Source organism: Dermacentor andersoni, chromosome 5 (assembly GCF_023375885.2).
Source record: "Dermacentor andersoni chromosome 5, qqDerAnde1_hic_scaffold, whole genome shotgun sequence".
NCBI classification, from domain to species: Eukaryota; Metazoa; Arthropoda; class Arachnida; order Ixodida; family Ixodidae; genus Dermacentor; species Dermacentor andersoni.
This window is the reverse complement of record NC_092818.1, coordinates 166,308,121-166,326,278: the sequence shown is the minus strand read 5'-3', so window position 1 is coordinate 166,326,278 and position 18,158 is coordinate 166,308,121. Positions and strand designations below refer to the sequence as shown.

Here is an 18,158-nt window from a genome sequence, read left to right as displayed (position 1 = left end):
TGCTTATTCAAATGTGGGGCATATGCTAACGCAAGCAAAGCAGGAAATGCCACTAGATCAGTTTACAAAAGATGCGTCTGCATGGAATAGATATGACAAAGTACAGTCGAAGACTACATGGAAAAACAAAGAAGTAACAAGGCATCTGGTGCAAAAGTAAAATCAGTAAGCATAAACTACGTTTCGGTATTTTACATAGTTGCAATGATGGGATATCCTGTAGCTATCAATATTGAACGGGTATATGCATCGACTAGTATTTGGTCAGAGTAACTAGATCTTCGACAAAAATCACTGTCAATAAGGAAGGCACCACTTCAAAAGCTCAAGCAATAGTTTTTTGATAACAGGGTCCCAGATGCGTGCCGAGTCCGAGGAGTTGCGTTCGCATTCGACATGAAGCGCGCGTCGCTTCTACGAATTGGTGATCGGCTGCGAGCACGACAAAGAAAACGCGCAGTTACCCCGACCTCGCGTTACTACGGGGAGCACGTGCACCGTCACTGTGAACCAAATTATGGCGGAAGACAAAAGGCGTGCGTCAAAATTGAACGGTAAGAATGTCTGAAAGCGAGAGCCGAGCCACTTTCTCCCATCTAGCCTACCTCCTCACGTCGACGTCATGGGACAAATGCGTATATTGTTTCGAACGCACTGACACGAACGGTAAGTGCTCTGCCCATTATCTAAAACTAGTAGCCCGACTTTACCGTAACCTGAGCCCCTTCTTTCATGCAGTAAAACAAAGTTTGAAGCTAAGTTCAAGAAAGACATGTCTGTCATGGTTGGGGTTTTCAGAAACAGGTTGTGACGTGAATCACTTCAGCGAAAAAAACACGGCAGCGATCGAAGCCGAGAAGGTGCGTATTGTTCGCGCTACTGACGCACATGTGGATTAGCATTTCGAATGGTCGACATGGTTTAAAGCTGGCAATGAACGTTAAAAGGCAAGCGCATTAGTTGCTAAGCTGGCAAGTTCTTTGCGGGCACGGCGTTTTGCAATTCACCTTGAGAGCGCTCCTCAGGTCGGAGGCGTAGTTCCGTGGTAGGGGGTAAAAATTAGAAACTCCCCGAGATTGCAGAAGTCAACGGTCTTGCGTTCCCTGTTATTGCTTCCTAGAGTTCTTCTCGAAAGGTATTTTTTTTTTCTTCTTTTTTGTTTGTTTGCCATTTTAGAGAACCCGTCACTCAAAAGTAAACAGCCATGACTTATCGGAGGTGGCTGCCCTAAACGGGTTCAACACTACGCAATCACGTGCGGTGCCTAGTGATCTGGTTAAACACCATGAGTTTAACGACCTTGATGAGTCGGGTACGTGTAGTCCATATGATTTCTAAGCGTTTCAACCCTTTCAACTACTACGACAGCCGAGGCGAAGATGAAAGCGCTTCTTTTTTTTCTTCTACAAGGGCTTGCGTGCTTGCGTCACCGCTACCGGAAAGCCTGTTAACGTCACCGCAGGAAGTGAAATAGTTGTTCTTGGGCAAGGAACGCTAGCAGCGCCTCCAAGTCTCATCCAATCAAAAGCTAGGTTTGTCGTCACGTGACAAAATTCTGATCTTTGATTGTGGCAATCTGCTGCTCATCACGAAAGCTACGAAAGGCTGAGCATTGTCCGCTCTGGCTGTGGGCTGTTGTTCAGCGAGCGGGATGCATCTTATTTCATGAACCGTGGAAGACAAAGAGCAGTGACTCCGACGACATTGTCTGCGAGTGATGCTGTTGTAGGCTGGACACTGTTTGGCTGTGAAATCTCGTCGGATAGTTGTCTAATATACGTGGTGGACGCCATTTTCTCCTCGTCTCTCTGGTGGTGAATGTGCACTTCTCCCACAAGGAAGCGTTCATTAAACCAACCTTGTGGTTTCCTTCGGACTGTCTGTGGCTGCAACGGACTCTTCGTCGGCACCCTGTTGTTGGGATAACGGTTCTGAGCCAACGTTAGGTGAGAAAACCGCTATCAGCTGGAGAGCAAGTCAGGCCTAAAACATTGCTACGCCCAGGCGTCTAATAACGAGGCTCTCGACATAATGACGCAGCTGTATGCTTAGACGCGCGTTGGCAGTCGCGTTTTGCTTCGGTGAATCTCTTAGGTCTTTCGCGAGCTTTTCTGTATTCAAAGACTTGATGAGCAACACCAGGATATCGTAATTGTAGGCCTATTGCGCAGATTCGCTATCATTGGGGGCATTTTGGACTTCGTGTAGTGTGCATTTGTTTCGTGTTTATTACGAACAACTTTAAGGTTAGCCTTACTTCACAGCTGCCAATTTAATCTTACGGCTTTTAACTGCTAGTAGCGCCGTGGATTACAATTGGGAGATAGTGTTGAACCATTCAGCATACATTTCCGTCGCTGCCCTCGCCTGTCGCGCGTTTGTGGCCTCGCTGCCTACGTGCCCTGGACGCTGCTTTTCGTGCAGTAAGCCGCCGTTTTGCATTACGCATTCCTCGCCTACGGTGTGGAACGCGCACCAATAGGCGTGAAATGGCAAAAACTCGGAAGTGCATGTCCTGGCCTCATTGATGTGCGAGCCTTTGCTTGTTTCCTTGTTCACGTGCACTGATGTCGATGTCCGTAAACTTTTCGGAGATGCTCCTATCGCTTCTCAAGGGCAATGACTCGGTGGGTTTTGCTCGCGCGGCTGAAGAACGCATTTTACCAGCAACTTTCGATGTTGGACGAGCGTTTTGGCTGGAGGGGTCACGCTAGCCATTGTTCGTTGTTTCAGATCAGGTGATGTCCTTCACCTTGTCCTCGTTTTTCTTTGGACGCCTGTTGTCAACCAGTTGCTATGCGCTACTTATAGGAAATTTGAATTTGTTTATTGACAGATAGTTAACGTCTATGTTCTGCGAGGTACGATTCCTGTCAGTGCTTTGTTCAGGTGCGGGAACGATTGCGTCACATCAGGGGCTATAGACGTAATCGAGTTGCAGCAGAACTTCGAACAGCGGTGAAAGGACTCTGTAAATGTTCGCCTGCTTTTACATTTGCTTGCGTCAGTGCTTAAGGTAATTTCTTCGCGAAGCGGAATCTCGTACGCCACTATCGATGTTCTCAGCATTTTTCTTCGCGTCCCGTTCATTTAGCACAGGCAAGCGCCTTTCGCTACATATGGGGTGGCTGTGTGTAATTAATCGAATCAAGGGTGCTTTCAAGAATACTAGCGGATAAATTGTGACCCTATTCTATTGCTGTCAATATTGCACGCTAAACGCATAAGGCACAGCCGTCCCTGCCATTCTGTGCAGCCTTCAAATTTATCTCGATTTTATCTGAGGATATGACGGCACCCATGGAACTTCTTTATTTAAAATACCTAGCTGCTGTTGCACGCTCGATGATTTTGGCTACCTAAGCAAAGCCAAGTATACTTTGTGGCGTCTGCAGATCAGGTTGTGTACTGTGTACTTTCACATCGGTGGCGACTGTTCCACTGCCATGTGTACACGTGTTGACAGCCTGCGTGGTTTTGACAGGGGTGCAGGAACAGCATATTCCCCCTGTGCGGACGTGACTAGCGACGCTGGGTGGAAGAGGTACCATGGAGCGAGACACTAATCAGATGTCGCAAAGTGGGGCCTTGTGCCGGTCTGGTTGTGGTTTTTATGGCAGCCCAGCCACGGACGGTCTCTGTTCACAATGCTACAAGGATGCCCTGAAGCGCAAACAGGCAGCTGGTAGGGGCAGCCCAACAGGTGAGCTTTGTGCACAGTGCCTCAAGAACAGAATAAAGCTTGCTGATTGGCAGCAACCTAGAGTATTCTGGTCTCCTTGGCCATTTCATTTAAAAACTGTTGGACCTTGTTAAAGTTGTCATCTGCATATTTTGTTGTCATTGTCGAAAAGGGCAAGTTTTGCACACTACGAAACTTGAAAAAATGTACACAAGTTAAAAAAAAGTTACTTGATCATGCTGCATAGCAGTTCTTATTCCAAAGACAAAATAACAAGCAGCAGGAAATAATTGCTCAACTAATGCCAAATGTTATGTTTTGTTATGTAATAGGTGAGTGGCTATTACTGGACTTTTCATGAATGTTAGCAAGCCAACAGTCTGTTTCACTTGTACCACTGTAAGTTTGCTCACGATTGCCATTGTGCTTGCAGCTGAAGAGTGTGCCATACAGAATCCATGTGGCATCGCTGGTGCCTTTATTTACTGTGTGTCTGCAACAGATTCTGTCTGCACATGCTGTTGGTAGCAATGAAACACTTTTAACCAAGAGAGCAAGCGCAACTGTGGAGTACAGGCCATCGTAGTGCCTTCATACCAAGTGATAAAAAGCAAGAGGTTCAAATCTAGTCACCTGCTAGCTTTCTTCAAACAGTATGTGTAGGTTTTTGGGCTTGCTTTGGATTTCGAAGCTAGAAATTCTCTCCTGTGTTGTTCGCTTGTTCAGTATAAATGCAGTCGGGAGCACAATGCTGCGATGTCTCCTGCTGCTTTTGTGTTGCTTGTTTCGCTGGCTCAAGCTTTTCAAGCCCTACCAGTGAGCTTAATAGCTTTCTGCCGTTTGTAGCCAGTTGTGGCCACAGTTTCAACTCCCAGCAGACGTGAAGCAGGTTGCCATGCTCATTGATGCTATGCTGCTTGCATATTGAAGTTACCCGAAAAAAAAAAAAATATGTCAACTTGTGCTTTGGTTTTTGTGGGATCGGTAAGGATTCATAAGCAGGAATCTGACGCAGTGCCACTGCTGTAGGTAGCATTCTCTTCCTCAGCACTCCCCCTCCCCTAAATAAAATGCACACTCAATGTAGACCACGAAGGAGCAACAAAGCTTTGCCTTTTTCTTGTTGCTTTTGCATCAAATGAAGCTTGCAAGTTTGTTTGTTTTTTCTTCCTATGGGTGCCACTGCAGTGTCAGGAGTGATGTCTTCGCTTGGGCTTGCAGCTTCGTCGTCTTCTTCAACCAGCGAGAGTGCCTCTTCCGCCAGCGTCGTGGCAGTGTCTGACGCTGCCCTCAACACAGCTAGCCCCACAGTTCCTCCCGTCCTGGCCTCCACTTCCCAGGATGCAGCCGTCAGCGAGGTGGGCATCACTGCTGGCATTCACTCACTATGCGCGCATTAAACATCATATTTATTCAAATAAAAGATGCTACTTCTAGCCAGTATCTTTAGCCTCTAAATGAGCCATTGCTTTGTTTTGCAAGGTTGATCAGTTCACTTAGTTTTAATGTGGCAGGGGGGCACAGTATTTTAGTTGTTTTGCTTGCCATGGCAGTAGCAAATCACAGCTGTGAACTTTAATCAGGTGAGGCAATATTTTTCACCGCACCAGGGTAAAGGGAACGGCTTTTATTGTTGTCAACCTACTGAGTAGACAAAAAACTTCCTTGACAGCTTGTAGAGCAGTTGTGGAACATGCCAGCAAGTAGAATAACACACTATGCCACTGTAATGCGTTAGCATTAAGAATGCTCGTGTGAATGAAAACGTGGGAGGAAAGAGTGGAGAAATAGTTGAGTGGTAAGGTAGGCATAGGAGAGGAGAGGTAGTTGGAGGAGGGGGAATGTGGTGCGACTTCGTACCTTAGAAGCCAGTAGGAATACACGTGGTGCCTGATGTCGTGCTTCAGTGCTCGCAGCTGGCGTCCTGCCAGGGGAGTAAAGAGAATCATGCTGTGGTAGACTTGGCAAATTGCCCGTGTCATTTGACAAGTTCAGACATATCTTTGTGAAGGCACGTCTTTGAGTACAGCATGAAATGACATCCTTTGGGCATCTTTAATGAACCTTGTGGTGTTTTTGTCTTGTTGGTTACTTAAGGCTTGCAAAGCGTTGATGCTAACACATTTCTGTCAGATCAATCGGTTCTTAGTATTTACTCACGGTTGTTATTCCAAGGTTACAAATGAACTGAAGTTAGTCACCTATACATTTTCCAGACATCCTCATGGTGCCATTGCTAGCCCGGTATCCAGTGTGTATACAGATTGAAATTTAAGACATCTTCCAGTGCACCATTAATTGTCCCAACTCTGCATGCGTGACGACATGGAAACATGGATGGATGGATGAACGTATGTGGCATGGCCCTTTGGAACAGGAGAGCTCGTGTCAGTCCTAGCTGTTCGCCTCTTCAAAACTGAAAGTAGCAAAAGGTTGCTACCTGGGGGTCTGGCCTAGTCAATCCAGTAGTTGCCTGCCATGTCCAAATTATAATTAGATGGGCATAGCCATCAAGTTGCCAAGCTTGCATTTCCATGCACAGGCGTGGCCACTGCTAGTGGTAGCACGTGGCAGTGCTGTGAGTAGCGCCACCACTGGCAAATCGTGAATTGTGGCACAGGCACAATCACAGCTATAAGCAGAGTGCCCGGTGTGCTGCTGGCTATGGTTTCTCCTACATTTTGTGTGACTGCATGCAGCATTAACTCAGAGCTGCGAGTGCGCGCGGCAGAGGGGCAGAACTGTGGCAGACGACGCACCAGGCTTTTCGCCAAGCGCTTTGATTGCGCCTGCACCGCAACACTCCATGAGGTGCCTGTGGTGGCGTTCTGTGGAACATTGCCGCAGGCTCCTATGTTCCCACTAGCAGTGGCCGTGGCCTGTACATCGTGCACATCCACACCTCCACTGGTTGTTGCTTAATATGCAGAATATTTAGCGACAGTCTCTGGCAACTTTGTCTTCTGCTACAAGTTTTTATTGCTTGGAATTATCGGGAAGCTTCAAATCCAGTATTACCAATTCCATCCTCGCTGTATGTTGTGATGAGGTTTACAATGAAATGGCCGGAATAGTAGATGTGAAGAACGCTGCAAAACGATTTGCAGGGAGCAGTCAACCTTGGTGTACAGTTGCCAGCAGATGCAGATTTCGTGCAAGCACTGTCCGTGCTTCTGTGTTGCGGCATGGTGATAGTTGGAATACAGACTGATGTGGTTGCATGCATGTTTGTTTGTGTGCATTACAGCATTGTATTGACATTTTCTTCGGGCCATTAAGAACTTTTCTTCTGCTGACAGTTCAGACAGCAGAAAAATACAATCGAACCTCGATATATCGAACACCGCGGTGATCGCAAAATAGTTCGATATAGCCAGAATTCGATATATAAAATCACGTAGAAAACGCGTCACAAACTAGCACAAATCAATCAATGAACCAATCGTGGCGCAATAGTTACTCACATGAAGCTTCAAAGTATTTATTTCGTTTGCTGAAAGTACTGAAGCAGCGTAGCCTGCTTCATATTGGCAACCGCGTGCTTGACCACGGCGTCCTCTACATAGTCCAAACGATCCACAAGAGACAGTCCAGTGCCTTCTATTGCGCCGCAGTAGCGGCGTACAACGGCCAACGCAGCTACAGCCTCAGTTGCAGTCGGGAGCGGGGCAACATCAGCGCTTGCTGGATCAGCCTCGGCAGCGTCTTCGTTTGGCCGCTCAGCAGTCACTTCTGCCGCGATCTCCACGTCTGTCAACTCCGCCACTGTTCCGGTGCTGTCGTCACCGCCAACGAAGTCCTCAACGCACATGCTGTGTGGCTCAGCACCGACAAAGCGCTCCAACTGGCTCCAGGTTTCTTCAAGCTGGCATTCTTCCTCTGTGCCATCCAACGTCAAATCTTGGGTTGCTTCCTCGGAAGCTTCTTCAATGCTGCTCACGAAACCCGCATGCCGAAAGCAGTGAACTATTGTCGACTGCTTGACGTTGTCCCACAAGGCCTTCAGCATTTGAATGGCACCCAAAAGGTCTATCTTTAGCTCTTGGCCGATCCGCAGCTTGAGTAGCAAAATGTCGATCAGCCGACGCTTATAAATGGACTTGAAAGCACGAATAATGCCCTGGTCCAATGGCTGCAGCTTCGACGTCGTGTTCGGCGGCAAAAAATGAATTTCAATACTGCTCAGCTGGACATCTGTGTGGTGTGCTGTGCAATTGTCGACGATGAGGCAAACCTTCCCGCCTTGACGCGCCAGCTCAGAGTCCCATGCCTTCAACCATTTTTGGAATATATCCCGAGTCATCCACGATTTCTTGTTCCAGGCATATGTAACCGGAACGCTGAGGCAGTTGCGCATGCACCTCGGGGTTTGAAACTTGCCTATGACAAGCGGCCGCAGCTTCGTGCTTCCGTCCATATTAGCAGCCAACAGAACTGTGATACGTGCCTTGCCTTGCTTGCCGCCGTGGCACTTGTCTCCGCGGGTATCGAGCGTTTGTCGTGGAAGCATTTGCCAGAACAGGCCCGTTTCGTCAGCATTAAATATCTGATTGGGCTCATACTTGGCGAGAATCTGAGGCCACTCTTGTTCAAGCCACTTCTTGATCTCGCCTTCATTGGCGTCCTCACTTTCCCCCGCGACTGTCTTCCCGACAATGTTAAAGCGGGCCTTAAAACGTTGCAGCCAACCGCTGCTGGCGTTAAAGTTCTCAGCGCCGAAAATGAACGCAAAGTTCTTGGCCTTCTGCTGTAGCATTGGTCCCGATAAAGGAATATTCCGGGCCCTTACGTCGACAAACCATTTGTACAGCGCCTTCTCGACGTCTTCAAAGGCAGCTTTGCGCACCCGCCGCGCGCCTGAGTGCTGGTTCTGTTCCGCCTTGGCCTTTATGTCACTCTTGTTTTTCAGCAGAGTGCTCAAAGTACTCCTTGGCATGTTGAAAGCTTCGGCGACGCTCGACTTCTTTTCTCCATTTTCATCGCGCTGTATCGCTTCCAATTTCGCAGCAAATGTCAGGGACGTCCGCTTCTTCGCGTTTGCAGCCATCACACCAGCCACACACGCACCTGCACGCACTAACAACGACTGGCGTAGCACAAGCGGCAGCACCGAGACGCACATGTCGTTGACGTTGTCAAACTAGCCAACCTAACCAGGCCACGCCAAGCCGCCGCGTGCGTACGCCGCTACGTTCAAATGGCGCCCTCGGCGCAACCGATGTGGGCCGCTGTTGTACGCAGCAGTCTGGAACGCCCATCGCGCCGCCATCTTCGAGAGCGTTGCGGGAAAGCTCGCCTCCTGTCAACAGAGCGCACTTGGTCTGGGGCGGTGGAGTTCGATATATCCATTTTACATCCGGCCCCGTCCGAAATAAAAAATAAAAAATACATGCGATTTTCCACGTGATATAGAAAGTGTTCGATATACGCAATAATTCGATATATCAGTGTTCTGTATATCGAGGTTTGACTGTATAAGGCTCTAGGTGAACACTGACGAGTGTGAACTTGCAATAAATATGGTATGCAGTAGTGATTAGAGTTGCAGCCAGAGGCAAGTTGGTATTGGGGAATAATATACTAATGTGGCAAATCAGCTTTGCAAAAATTTTACTGCTATTTGCTACTCAAGTTCACAAAGATTGCAGATCGGTAAAATGCAATCTGTAATTGAAAGTTTACATGTCAGGTCTGCTGACGCTGCAATGTTGAAATCAACATGCCAAGGTGCTGCAAAAAATTCAGATAAACATGTGCAAGACAATTTAAGAGAAAGCAGGATGCAGGACTTAGTATAGTATTAGTATTAGACTTAGTATTAGAGATTAGTATTGGAAGTTGAAATTACATGTGTGCATGTTTCAAATATATCCAGCAAATTTAGCAGTTCTGTGTTAAAAAGATCCTCTCAGTAGCTTGCAATGCACATTTTAATCTGGCCTTTTTTGTGCTGTGCCTTCAAGGGCGTAAAATAATGAAATGCACAGTTAAATATCTCAACGGCCTTATATATGAAGTGCCATGAAAATTTCGTTCTGCTGTTACCATAGGGAAGGTATGGGCAGGATGATTAAGATGTATATTTGCTTGTTTTCTAGAATGCTGATAATGTTTGCTTTTTACCCTTTCTATCCCCCCCCTTTTTTTGTTACTGCTCCGCTCATCAGCTGTATTCAGATTCAGTTTTATTCCATTAGTCTGTTGACTTCTTTGCCTGATTTTTTCCTTTGGCTTTTGAAACCTTTGACCTTTTAGGCGGTATCTCAAAAACAAGGTGTATCCCTGTTATAACCAATAAGCAGCTCCACACTTGCTCCACATTTTATTTTTTTGTGTTAGTCAGAATTGCAGCTGCTTCACCATTTGCAATTGCTGTTTTTCGTTACTTCCACCTCAGCTTTTATAAAATATTGTTTGTGAGGCCTTTTTTAATGCAAACGAATGCAGACCACTGTTTTACTGTCAGTGGTAGTATCAATACTCGGCTCAAAAAATGTTTTGCTCATTTTATTAGGTGGTTCCCATGCCCTGACCTTGTTTTAATATCTTTAGGTAGCAAAAGCAAAGAGCAGTGTTCGCTCTACCCGCAGTGCCTTTTACTTTTGCTAAAGGTGCATCTCCCAGCTACACAATCTATTGCCAAGGATTTGGGAAGAGCGATTGGTGTTGGCCATCGTAAGGAATTCCCCGTACACCACCTCCGCTCACATGGGTGAGACTGGAAAAGGAGATGACCACTCCGGCAGCTTCCACTCCTGTCGTCACACTTCATCATTTGCTGATGACAGCACCAGTGCACTATATCGAGTGTCTACAAACCAGCATTGTCTAAACAAAATGGGCACCACCGCAAAGTGGCATTATCATGTTGGCTGCTCTCCTCGGAGAGAGAGAAACGTTGTTACCTTATTTTGCCATCACAGTACTCTCATGTGGAACTTGTTAAAAAGTGACAGGGCCTCTCTGACTGTGGCGACAACGAAGTGATTGCGACATGGCTGCCATTGAGTTATATTTGCTAGACACAAGCCCGAATTAATCACCCACAGAGCGGCGATTGTTCACTTCCTCTTGGTTAGTAGCTCCTCTCTCCTGCAGGGATACACGGTGGTGTAATGCCATCTAAGACACTGTTACATCGCATGATGTGCACTCCCCACTCGATGGGCAGTAGTACAGTGAAACCTCGTTAAACCGTAGTTTGCTGGAGCTCAGAAAAAGTATGTACTAAACGGTAGTACTGCTTAACCGAAATGGTGCGATTGCCCACTTGCCTATCAAAACTTGGAACACTGAGAGAGTGCAATGAAAGGATAAAAAAACATGGAGTATTTATTCACTTTGCGCAACAAAAGTCTATTTTTGGTGGCCTAGCAGCGACAACAGCAGCTATTTTTGTTTGATGCCACGGTGGCCTAGCAGCGACAACAGCGGCCTCAAACTCTCTTGAGCTGCAAGCCAGCTTTTCTGCCAGCCCCTTCTAGGCAAACACCCGCATGAGGCTGACATAACATGCAGCTTTGCCGCGGTCGGGCCTCACGCACATGCTGTCGCTTTCCTTGTCATCCTCAGCACTGTTGTTAGGCGATACTTCGGCAATAACAGAGGCAACGATGGCGAAAAGTTGTGACCTCGCGAAGTCGAACCTCGTAGCTGCCACATTGTTGTAGCAGCACTGCTGAGCAACTTCTTCGCATGCCAAATGCATCGCACCATAATCAACGGTAGACCCGTCCTGCGTGCCAGTGCTGAATTCATGTGATGTTTGGTGGTACGAACAATGTCCAATTTTTCTTCTATGCTGAGCACCCTGTTTTTGTCAGAGCTTCAGCATGACGCGAGTCCTAGCTTGCACGACACCGCAACACAGGCCACAACGCTCTCTGGCACAACACTGAAGTGATGTGGATGTCCTACCTATGTTAAAAAAAGAAAAAAGCAGAAAAAGAACCCCACGATGAATTCCCATAACCAAAGTTTCTGAACCCCTATAGTGAACTTTGTTTTTGCATGCCTCCATTGTTTGTCGTTTCCCTACTTCCACCATACCTCCAATCTCCTTTTACTAATCTCTATCCCTGCTATCTCTGAACCCAAGGGCTTCAAGGAAGCCAGAGGAGCCTAAACCGACAGCTGGGTAGATATTTTTACATTCTACTAAAACGTGCTCAATCGTTTTCCTAGCTTTACTGCAGCAAGCACATGCTTCTTCTTCCTTATATCTCTCTTTATAAGTGCGTTTTCTAAGGCATCCTGATCTCGCTTCAAAAAGTAGTGAGCTTCCCTTTGTGTTATCACAAATTGTTTCTTTCCTGATTTCATTTTTTCCTCTTGCGCAATTACTCATGGCAGGCTTCACCCCTCCAAGCGCCCTCTGTGTTTGCGCTTGAAGGCCTTTCTGATCTTTAGGCTTGTTCTGCCAGGCCGACCTAACACCGTGATTGCGATCGCAACCTACCGCTATGTTTGTGCAATGGAAAGTGGAAACACTACGTATTAACTGATACGTATGCAATAAGCTTGTACTGTTTATGCAGATACAAAATGCACTTTATTCAATGGCCGCTGGGTTGGGAATTTGACTTTAGTACTATTAAAACGAAACTACTGTTCAAGCGAGTACCGTTTAACGAGGTTTTACTGTATTCCTTTCCTGTGTCAATACCCCTTTGAGGACAACTGGCTTTGTCATGCTCATGCACTTTATGCTCATGTGGTCCATCCTGACACGTCACACTCCAGTAAGTTCTTGGCAGTGATAGCTAGTGAGCTTACTTGGAATGCACTGTGAATGGGATTGCCATGTAGGCAAGATAAGCTTGCATTTTAGTGCATAGTGTTCTACAGACTGATGCTTGCCATCCAAATTTTAGAATGTAGATGTAGATTGTCATATAGTTGTGCTGTTGCTCATTCAAGGCTAGCTTTTATTGCATTTGGGGCACCAGTATTATAGTGCATGTTGCATAGTGTGAAAAGCTAGGCGACAGTGCGCTTAAGAACTAATAAACATTACAGCTTGAGACTTCCGTAAGCATGCAGCTGCATTACTAGCTTATCTTTCTAAAGTCAGTGTGCACACAGCATTTGTGACTTGTTGCAGAGTGTGTTCTGAATTCTTTGTATGTGTGTGTTGTGAGAGTAGCTGATACCTTGTCTTTGTATGGGTCCTATAAGGCCTGTTGCTTGTTGCAGAAGGCAGACCTGAACCTGGATGCATGTGGTGCAACATCAAAATCGGCAGAGAGTGTGACCTCTGAAACAGGCAGCCAGCAGGATGACCAAAAGGACCAGAAGAAAAAGAAGAACCGGTGTCGGATATGCCGCAAAAAGGTCGGCCTCACGGGTGAGTGCTGGGTTTTATTTTTGAGCAGTTTTCCTCATGCAGCTTACATACACTTCAGCAGCAGCTGTGACATTGTTGAGGTCCGAGTGGAACTAATTACCCTTGTTAATGTTGGGTGGCCACTTTTTGTCAGGTTTTGCACTCGTACCTAGCGCTGTTCCCTTTGCTTCCTCCAGCGCAGCTGCCTAGGTTAAAATAAATATAGTGTCACGCGGGCACAAGCAAACATGAACACGTCCCACTCAATGACTGCAGAAACGCTATCAAAACGCTGGAGTTGGGAAGTGTAGTAGCTGGTGCGAACGAATTTACCTCTGTGCAGCCTCTTGCCTCTATGCGAACTAAACGAGAATGCAGCGTGGTGTGCCTAGATGCGTAGACTGTATCTCCATCGCAGATCGCTTTCAAGGTACAGGCTGCGCTGTATGCAGCAACCGCCAAATGAGAACGCCTCTGCTGTTAGTGTCAGTCCCGCATGCAAGCTTCAGGAACTCTGATCACCTGTGATACGGCCCAATTTCTGTCCGTCTCTGCACATGTGATCAGTTTCCTTTTAATTGCGGTATTATGGTGAACTCGCCATGTCTTCGCAGTCAGCATTTCCATGCGGAAGAGCAAACATAGAAAACGGGGGGACGGACGGTGGACTAAAGCACACATACTACAGCACATGGAGGAAGCTACAGCAGCTAGGTTCGAAGCGTGTACGAGGTGGCCATTTTGAAATGCCGATGGCGATATGGTAACACAGATTTAGGGTCATACTCAATTCTAACGTGCACGCAAGCTTTGGACCCGTTCTATCGGAAAAAAAGTTCGCATTAGATTCGAGCGAATTCAGTATTTGCCTGAACAACTTCGGCACTGCATATGTGATGTTGATAAGTGCCCATTCCTAATTCCCTGGAATGGGTGTGCCAAGTAGACAGATGTGGAAACCTCGATATAATCAACTTCAATATTACAATATTATAGACATAATGAGGTATTCAAGTTTTCATAACTTGCCCATAGAGTAGCATCATGTATTTACAACCTCAATATATAACGAAGCATGTTTATGCACGATTTCAACTGAACACATTTTCACAGCTGTCTGAGGGATACCGAGACAATAAATGGAATCTATGGACGTAGGTGGTCAAATGGTTGAAATACAAACAGCAGGTTGGCATGCGTCTCCTTTTCTAGCGGGGGGGCCATGGCTGCTCATGGCTGTCAGCACGCCCGAGAGCATGCACAGCCCTCTCACTGTTTTAGAGGTAATCTGTCGCATGTGCAAAGAGTGGGCGTGCCAAGATGGTGTGGTGTCATGTGCGCTGTTTTCCTGTGTTTAGTACTGGAGGTTGCATAATCTTGAGTTTCGGAGACTTAGTGGCAGGTAAAGCATTCACTTCTTGCTGCTGGTGCTTTGCATGACAGCTTTGTCCCACTGCAGGCGGCACTTATCAGCCATGAGGGTGGAGTGGACACGAAAATGTGGCTGGCTTCACATAATTCGTACAGCTGATGTGAAGGTATAGTCTGCGGTTTCAAGATGTCAAGACATCAAGGTTTAAATATATTAGAATGGTAGCACCTCATTTGCAGCAGATGCCCCCACAATGAGCGTGGCAGCCAGGATACTTGGGATAGTGGCGGTAGCTAGGGAGTTTGGAACAGGGGTGCTGTGATGACAAGTTGGACGATGTAGTAGTATCATTTGGCATTGTGGTTGGCAGGGAAGTTTCCACTACGGGTGTCTGCTTATGTGCCCATGAGGTTTCATGAATCGGATGGCATGGAGATAAGGAGCAGGTCACACAAGCTATTGCTGACATTGATGATTATCTTTGATGGTTACTGCCACATTATTGTGGGGGAAAACAGGCTTCATTGGCTTGCCCTTGAAAGAAGCCATCCAGTGGCCTCCGGATACACAAGTATGCAGCAGTCATTTGCTGCCACGCTTTAGAAAGCCACGACACAGAGGCTGCAGTTAGCTCATGGCTAAACTCTAAATTACATGACTCCTCCAGCAAAATGACTGTGCATAGAGGTAGCGCATTGCTGTGGGTTGTTTATAAATACCGTGCTTGTGGGCATTAGTACTTGTCTGATAAATTCAAACTATGCATTGTCTGCTGCCTTCGAAAACACTGTGTATGAAGTGTAACAACCAAACCCTCACATTATACCCTGTTATCAAGACACGTGAGGTATAATAAACATATCTGCCACTCCTATTTATGCAATGTTTGGTCTAATAGCTCTGACCTTGCCTGATGTTGCCGCTTCTGCCCTTGCTGTGTGCAGGCTTCCAGTGTCGCTGCGGAGGCCTCTTCTGCAGCCTGCACAGATATTCCAACGAGCATGACTGTACGTTTGACTATAAAGAAATGGGTGCTCAGGAGATCCGAAAGAACAATCCTGTGGTTGTCGGGGACAAGATCCAGAAGATTTGAGGGCCTGCACGTGTAGGGTGCTGCATCCTTTTTTGGTCCGTGGGGGAGGGGTCGTGTGCTCACAAGGAGAGCAGAAGAAAAAAAAAAGCATCACGCAAGCAAGATTGCAGCCAAGTTTTTCTTTTCCTTTGAAACTTTGTGGCCCTCTTTCCTAGCCTGTCTTTTGACTTTTTCTCTTCCCTTACATTGTCGTATGCCATTGCCACTTGCTGCTGCCATTGCTGCCACCGTCATGACAGCCACATACTTTTCTTTCTTTTTAAAAATATTGTGAATGTAAAGCACATTTCGTTTTGTCAGTTTTCGCTAGTGCTGCTACTGCTTTTTCTACTCTCTGTCTCTCATCCACTTGACATGATTTTAGCAGGAACAAAAGCAGACCAAGAAGTGTTAGGTACATTTAAGAAATTAATAGTGTGCCCAGCCTCCGGTGCACTTATTGTAAAGATTTGTCTTCTCCTTTTCTCTCTGCATGTCTTGCTTCTTCTTGTTTGTGTGAAATAGGTGTGGTTTTCTTTTTATTTGGAGTGAATGCATGTGTGTGCGTGTGTATGTGTGTGTGACAGGACTGACTTGCCCTCATGCCCCGTGCCCTGCCGTTGTGCTTACACTAGTGTGAACGTGTGTAGTTGGATCAGCTTTTTTTTTTTCTTTATCTTCGTGGGCACCATTGATGTGCAGGTGTCACTGCCTGTTCGAAAAATATTTGGCAGTACACTTCAGGATTTTAGCTTTTTTTCCCCCTTCATAGACCTGACTGGGTTGTCCCAGTGTGATGTGTTGCAGTGAAAAGGTGTTGCACTGTTGTGTAATGTTGGTGGCTCATCCATACTTTTACGTTCCCTGCTTGTTAAGTGAAAGTGGAAGCTACGCATAGCGACCAGGGCTGCTGGAAGCCAGTGTTTCTTTTTTTTTTTTTTCACAGCTAGGCCGAGTGCAGAAATTTTCCACAGCATAAGTTTTTGGGCCTTTGTTTCTTCCCAAGTGGTGGTCTGTTCGATGGATTAGTCACAAATGCAGACTTGCATGTCACTGGTTAGCAGGGCTTGGAGGTTTAACGCAGAAGTGGCGAGCTTGTAGTAGCAAGCTGTCGAAAGATGCAGAGTATATGATTTAAAACGGCTGCTAAGATGTTTTATGCAGTTTTGGTAGCAAAGGTGTAAAGCAAGTCTTCGGGTACACTGCAATTTTTTTTGTACACTGTGAACTGTGTGTTTTCTTCTGCATGGTTTATAGTCCGAAAGTCTTCTGACTGCTGTTTGACCTTGGCGGTACAAAGTTAGCACAGTAAAATCTGCCTATACTTTTTGTGTGTGTGTGTGTGTGGTGTGAGCGCTGTTTTGGCGCTATGGCCGGTCATTCACTTGGTTATTGGTAAAATTATACTGTGCAGTGGTAACTGTCGAAGTTGAGACTTGTTTCTTTTACTAGTAATAGGCAGTGGTTACGGAATGCGGAGACCACTTTGTATTATATCTTCTTGTACAAATAAACATTTCGAAATCATTTGGTTTGATTGGACTCCATGAGATGCTGCCATTAATGCAGTAATACACTTGGGACTGTCGATGCTCAAAAGAGCACCCCTTTACTCTGGAGCGAATGCTTCAAATCCTTCCATTATACATGGTCTACTTGGGAGTTTGCCATGAAGGCTATGAACAGTGGCACATCTAGTGAAGCACTGCATCTCATTCAGTATAGCATTGAAGCATGCAGGAAAGCTTTAGTACAGGAGCAGCTTAGTGTTAAGGTGCTTTCGGTGGCTAAAGTAGCATTGGTGCAGTAGTGCATCGGGAAGTAAGAGTAATCGTTTTTGTCCTCCATGCCAGCGTTTCCTTGGCACACATTTGAAGTGCCGCCTTTATTCCGTTTCCCCATTCGCGTTTCTGCCGGCCGCATCTTGCTCTTAGTTAAAGGGATTGCTTAAGTGCAAGCGTGTCGACCTATGTGCACAAATGATTCACAGTGCTTCTCGTAGAAGTAGTTATAGCTATATCAAGACGTTTATTAGGAAAATTTATATGCTGAAAGGCAACCGTTGCGTTTCCGGCGAGGTGCGCAAATTAGGTTGTTTAGCTCGGCAAGCTGTCGTATGCCGCTTTACGGTGGGCAGAGTACCCTTTTGAAAGGATCCAGTCGCTAAGTGTGACGACTGACCTCTTCAGAAGGGGAAGGGGGAGGCAAATTAGCGTACATTCACAAACGGAGTAGACTGGACTGGTGCTCGTCCCATCTAATTCGTCTGTGTGCGTGTCGGGCGCCACACGGTGAACTTCCGATTGATATCAAATTTCTCGGTTGCGATTGGCTCCTTTGCGCAAGCTGCGGGAGGCAGCCAATCACGGCGGAAAATTACAATCCGGCTCGATCGCGATCGAAAGTGCCTTGCGCCTTCCCTTGATTGACGCGGCCTTGGAGAGGCCGTGGAGCTTTTGCCGCTTTCGACGAAAAGCCGAACGTGACGATTGTTGATGATCAAAGACCGAGTTCAAAAGTATGACTCGAGAGAAAGTATATGCTGGCAGAAAAAAACTCTGTGCCCTTCCACTCTGTGAAGAATGATGACCAGCGAAACTGTGTATGTGGGCCCCCAAATGGTGAACCTCACCTCCGACGCGGGTCGGCCCGGCATTTCATTATCTTCGGGATCGGCCCACGTATGGGGAGTTTTTTTGCTTACAAC

At 46.6% G+C, this 18,158-nt stretch overlaps 2 protein-coding genes across 6 annotated transcripts; one reads left to right on the top strand and one right to left on the bottom strand.

Annotated features, from left to right (window-relative positions):
- The first annotated feature begins 568 nt into the window (after positions 1 to 568).
- On the top strand, positions 569 to 16,978 carry drn (zinc finger AN1-type doctor no). 5 transcript variants are annotated; one of them, XM_050179171.3, is made up of 5 exons: positions 569 to 666; positions 3,485 to 3,703; positions 4,871 to 5,040; positions 12,860 to 13,028; positions 15,324 to 16,978. In XM_050179171.3, the coding sequence occupies exons 2-5, from the start codon at positions 3,550 to 3,552 to the stop codon at positions 15,470 to 15,472; spliced, it is 642 nt and encodes a 213-aa protein (XP_050035128.1). In that variant the 5' UTR covers positions 569 to 666; positions 3,485 to 3,549; the 3' UTR covers positions 15,473 to 16,978. The 5 variants fall into 5 exon arrangements, with proteins under 5 accessions (XP_050035128.1, XP_050035129.1, XP_050035130.1 ...); XM_050179172.3 differs by lacking the exon at positions 569 to 666 and adding an exon at positions 774 to 860; XM_050179173.3 differs by lacking the exon at positions 569 to 666 and adding an exon at positions 1,569 to 1,946 and having other exon boundaries at positions 12,878 to 13,028.
- Positions 5,049 to 12,853, bottom strand: LOC129385142 (tigger transposable element-derived protein 6-like). Its single transcript, XM_055071274.2, has one exon. It carries the CDS (start codon positions 8,802 to 8,804, stop codon positions 7,164 to 7,166), a length of 1,641 nt encoding a protein of 546 aa, XP_054927249.1. The 5' UTR covers positions 8,805 to 12,853; the 3' UTR covers positions 5,049 to 7,163.
- Positions 16,979 to 18,158: the final 1,180 nt, after the last annotated feature.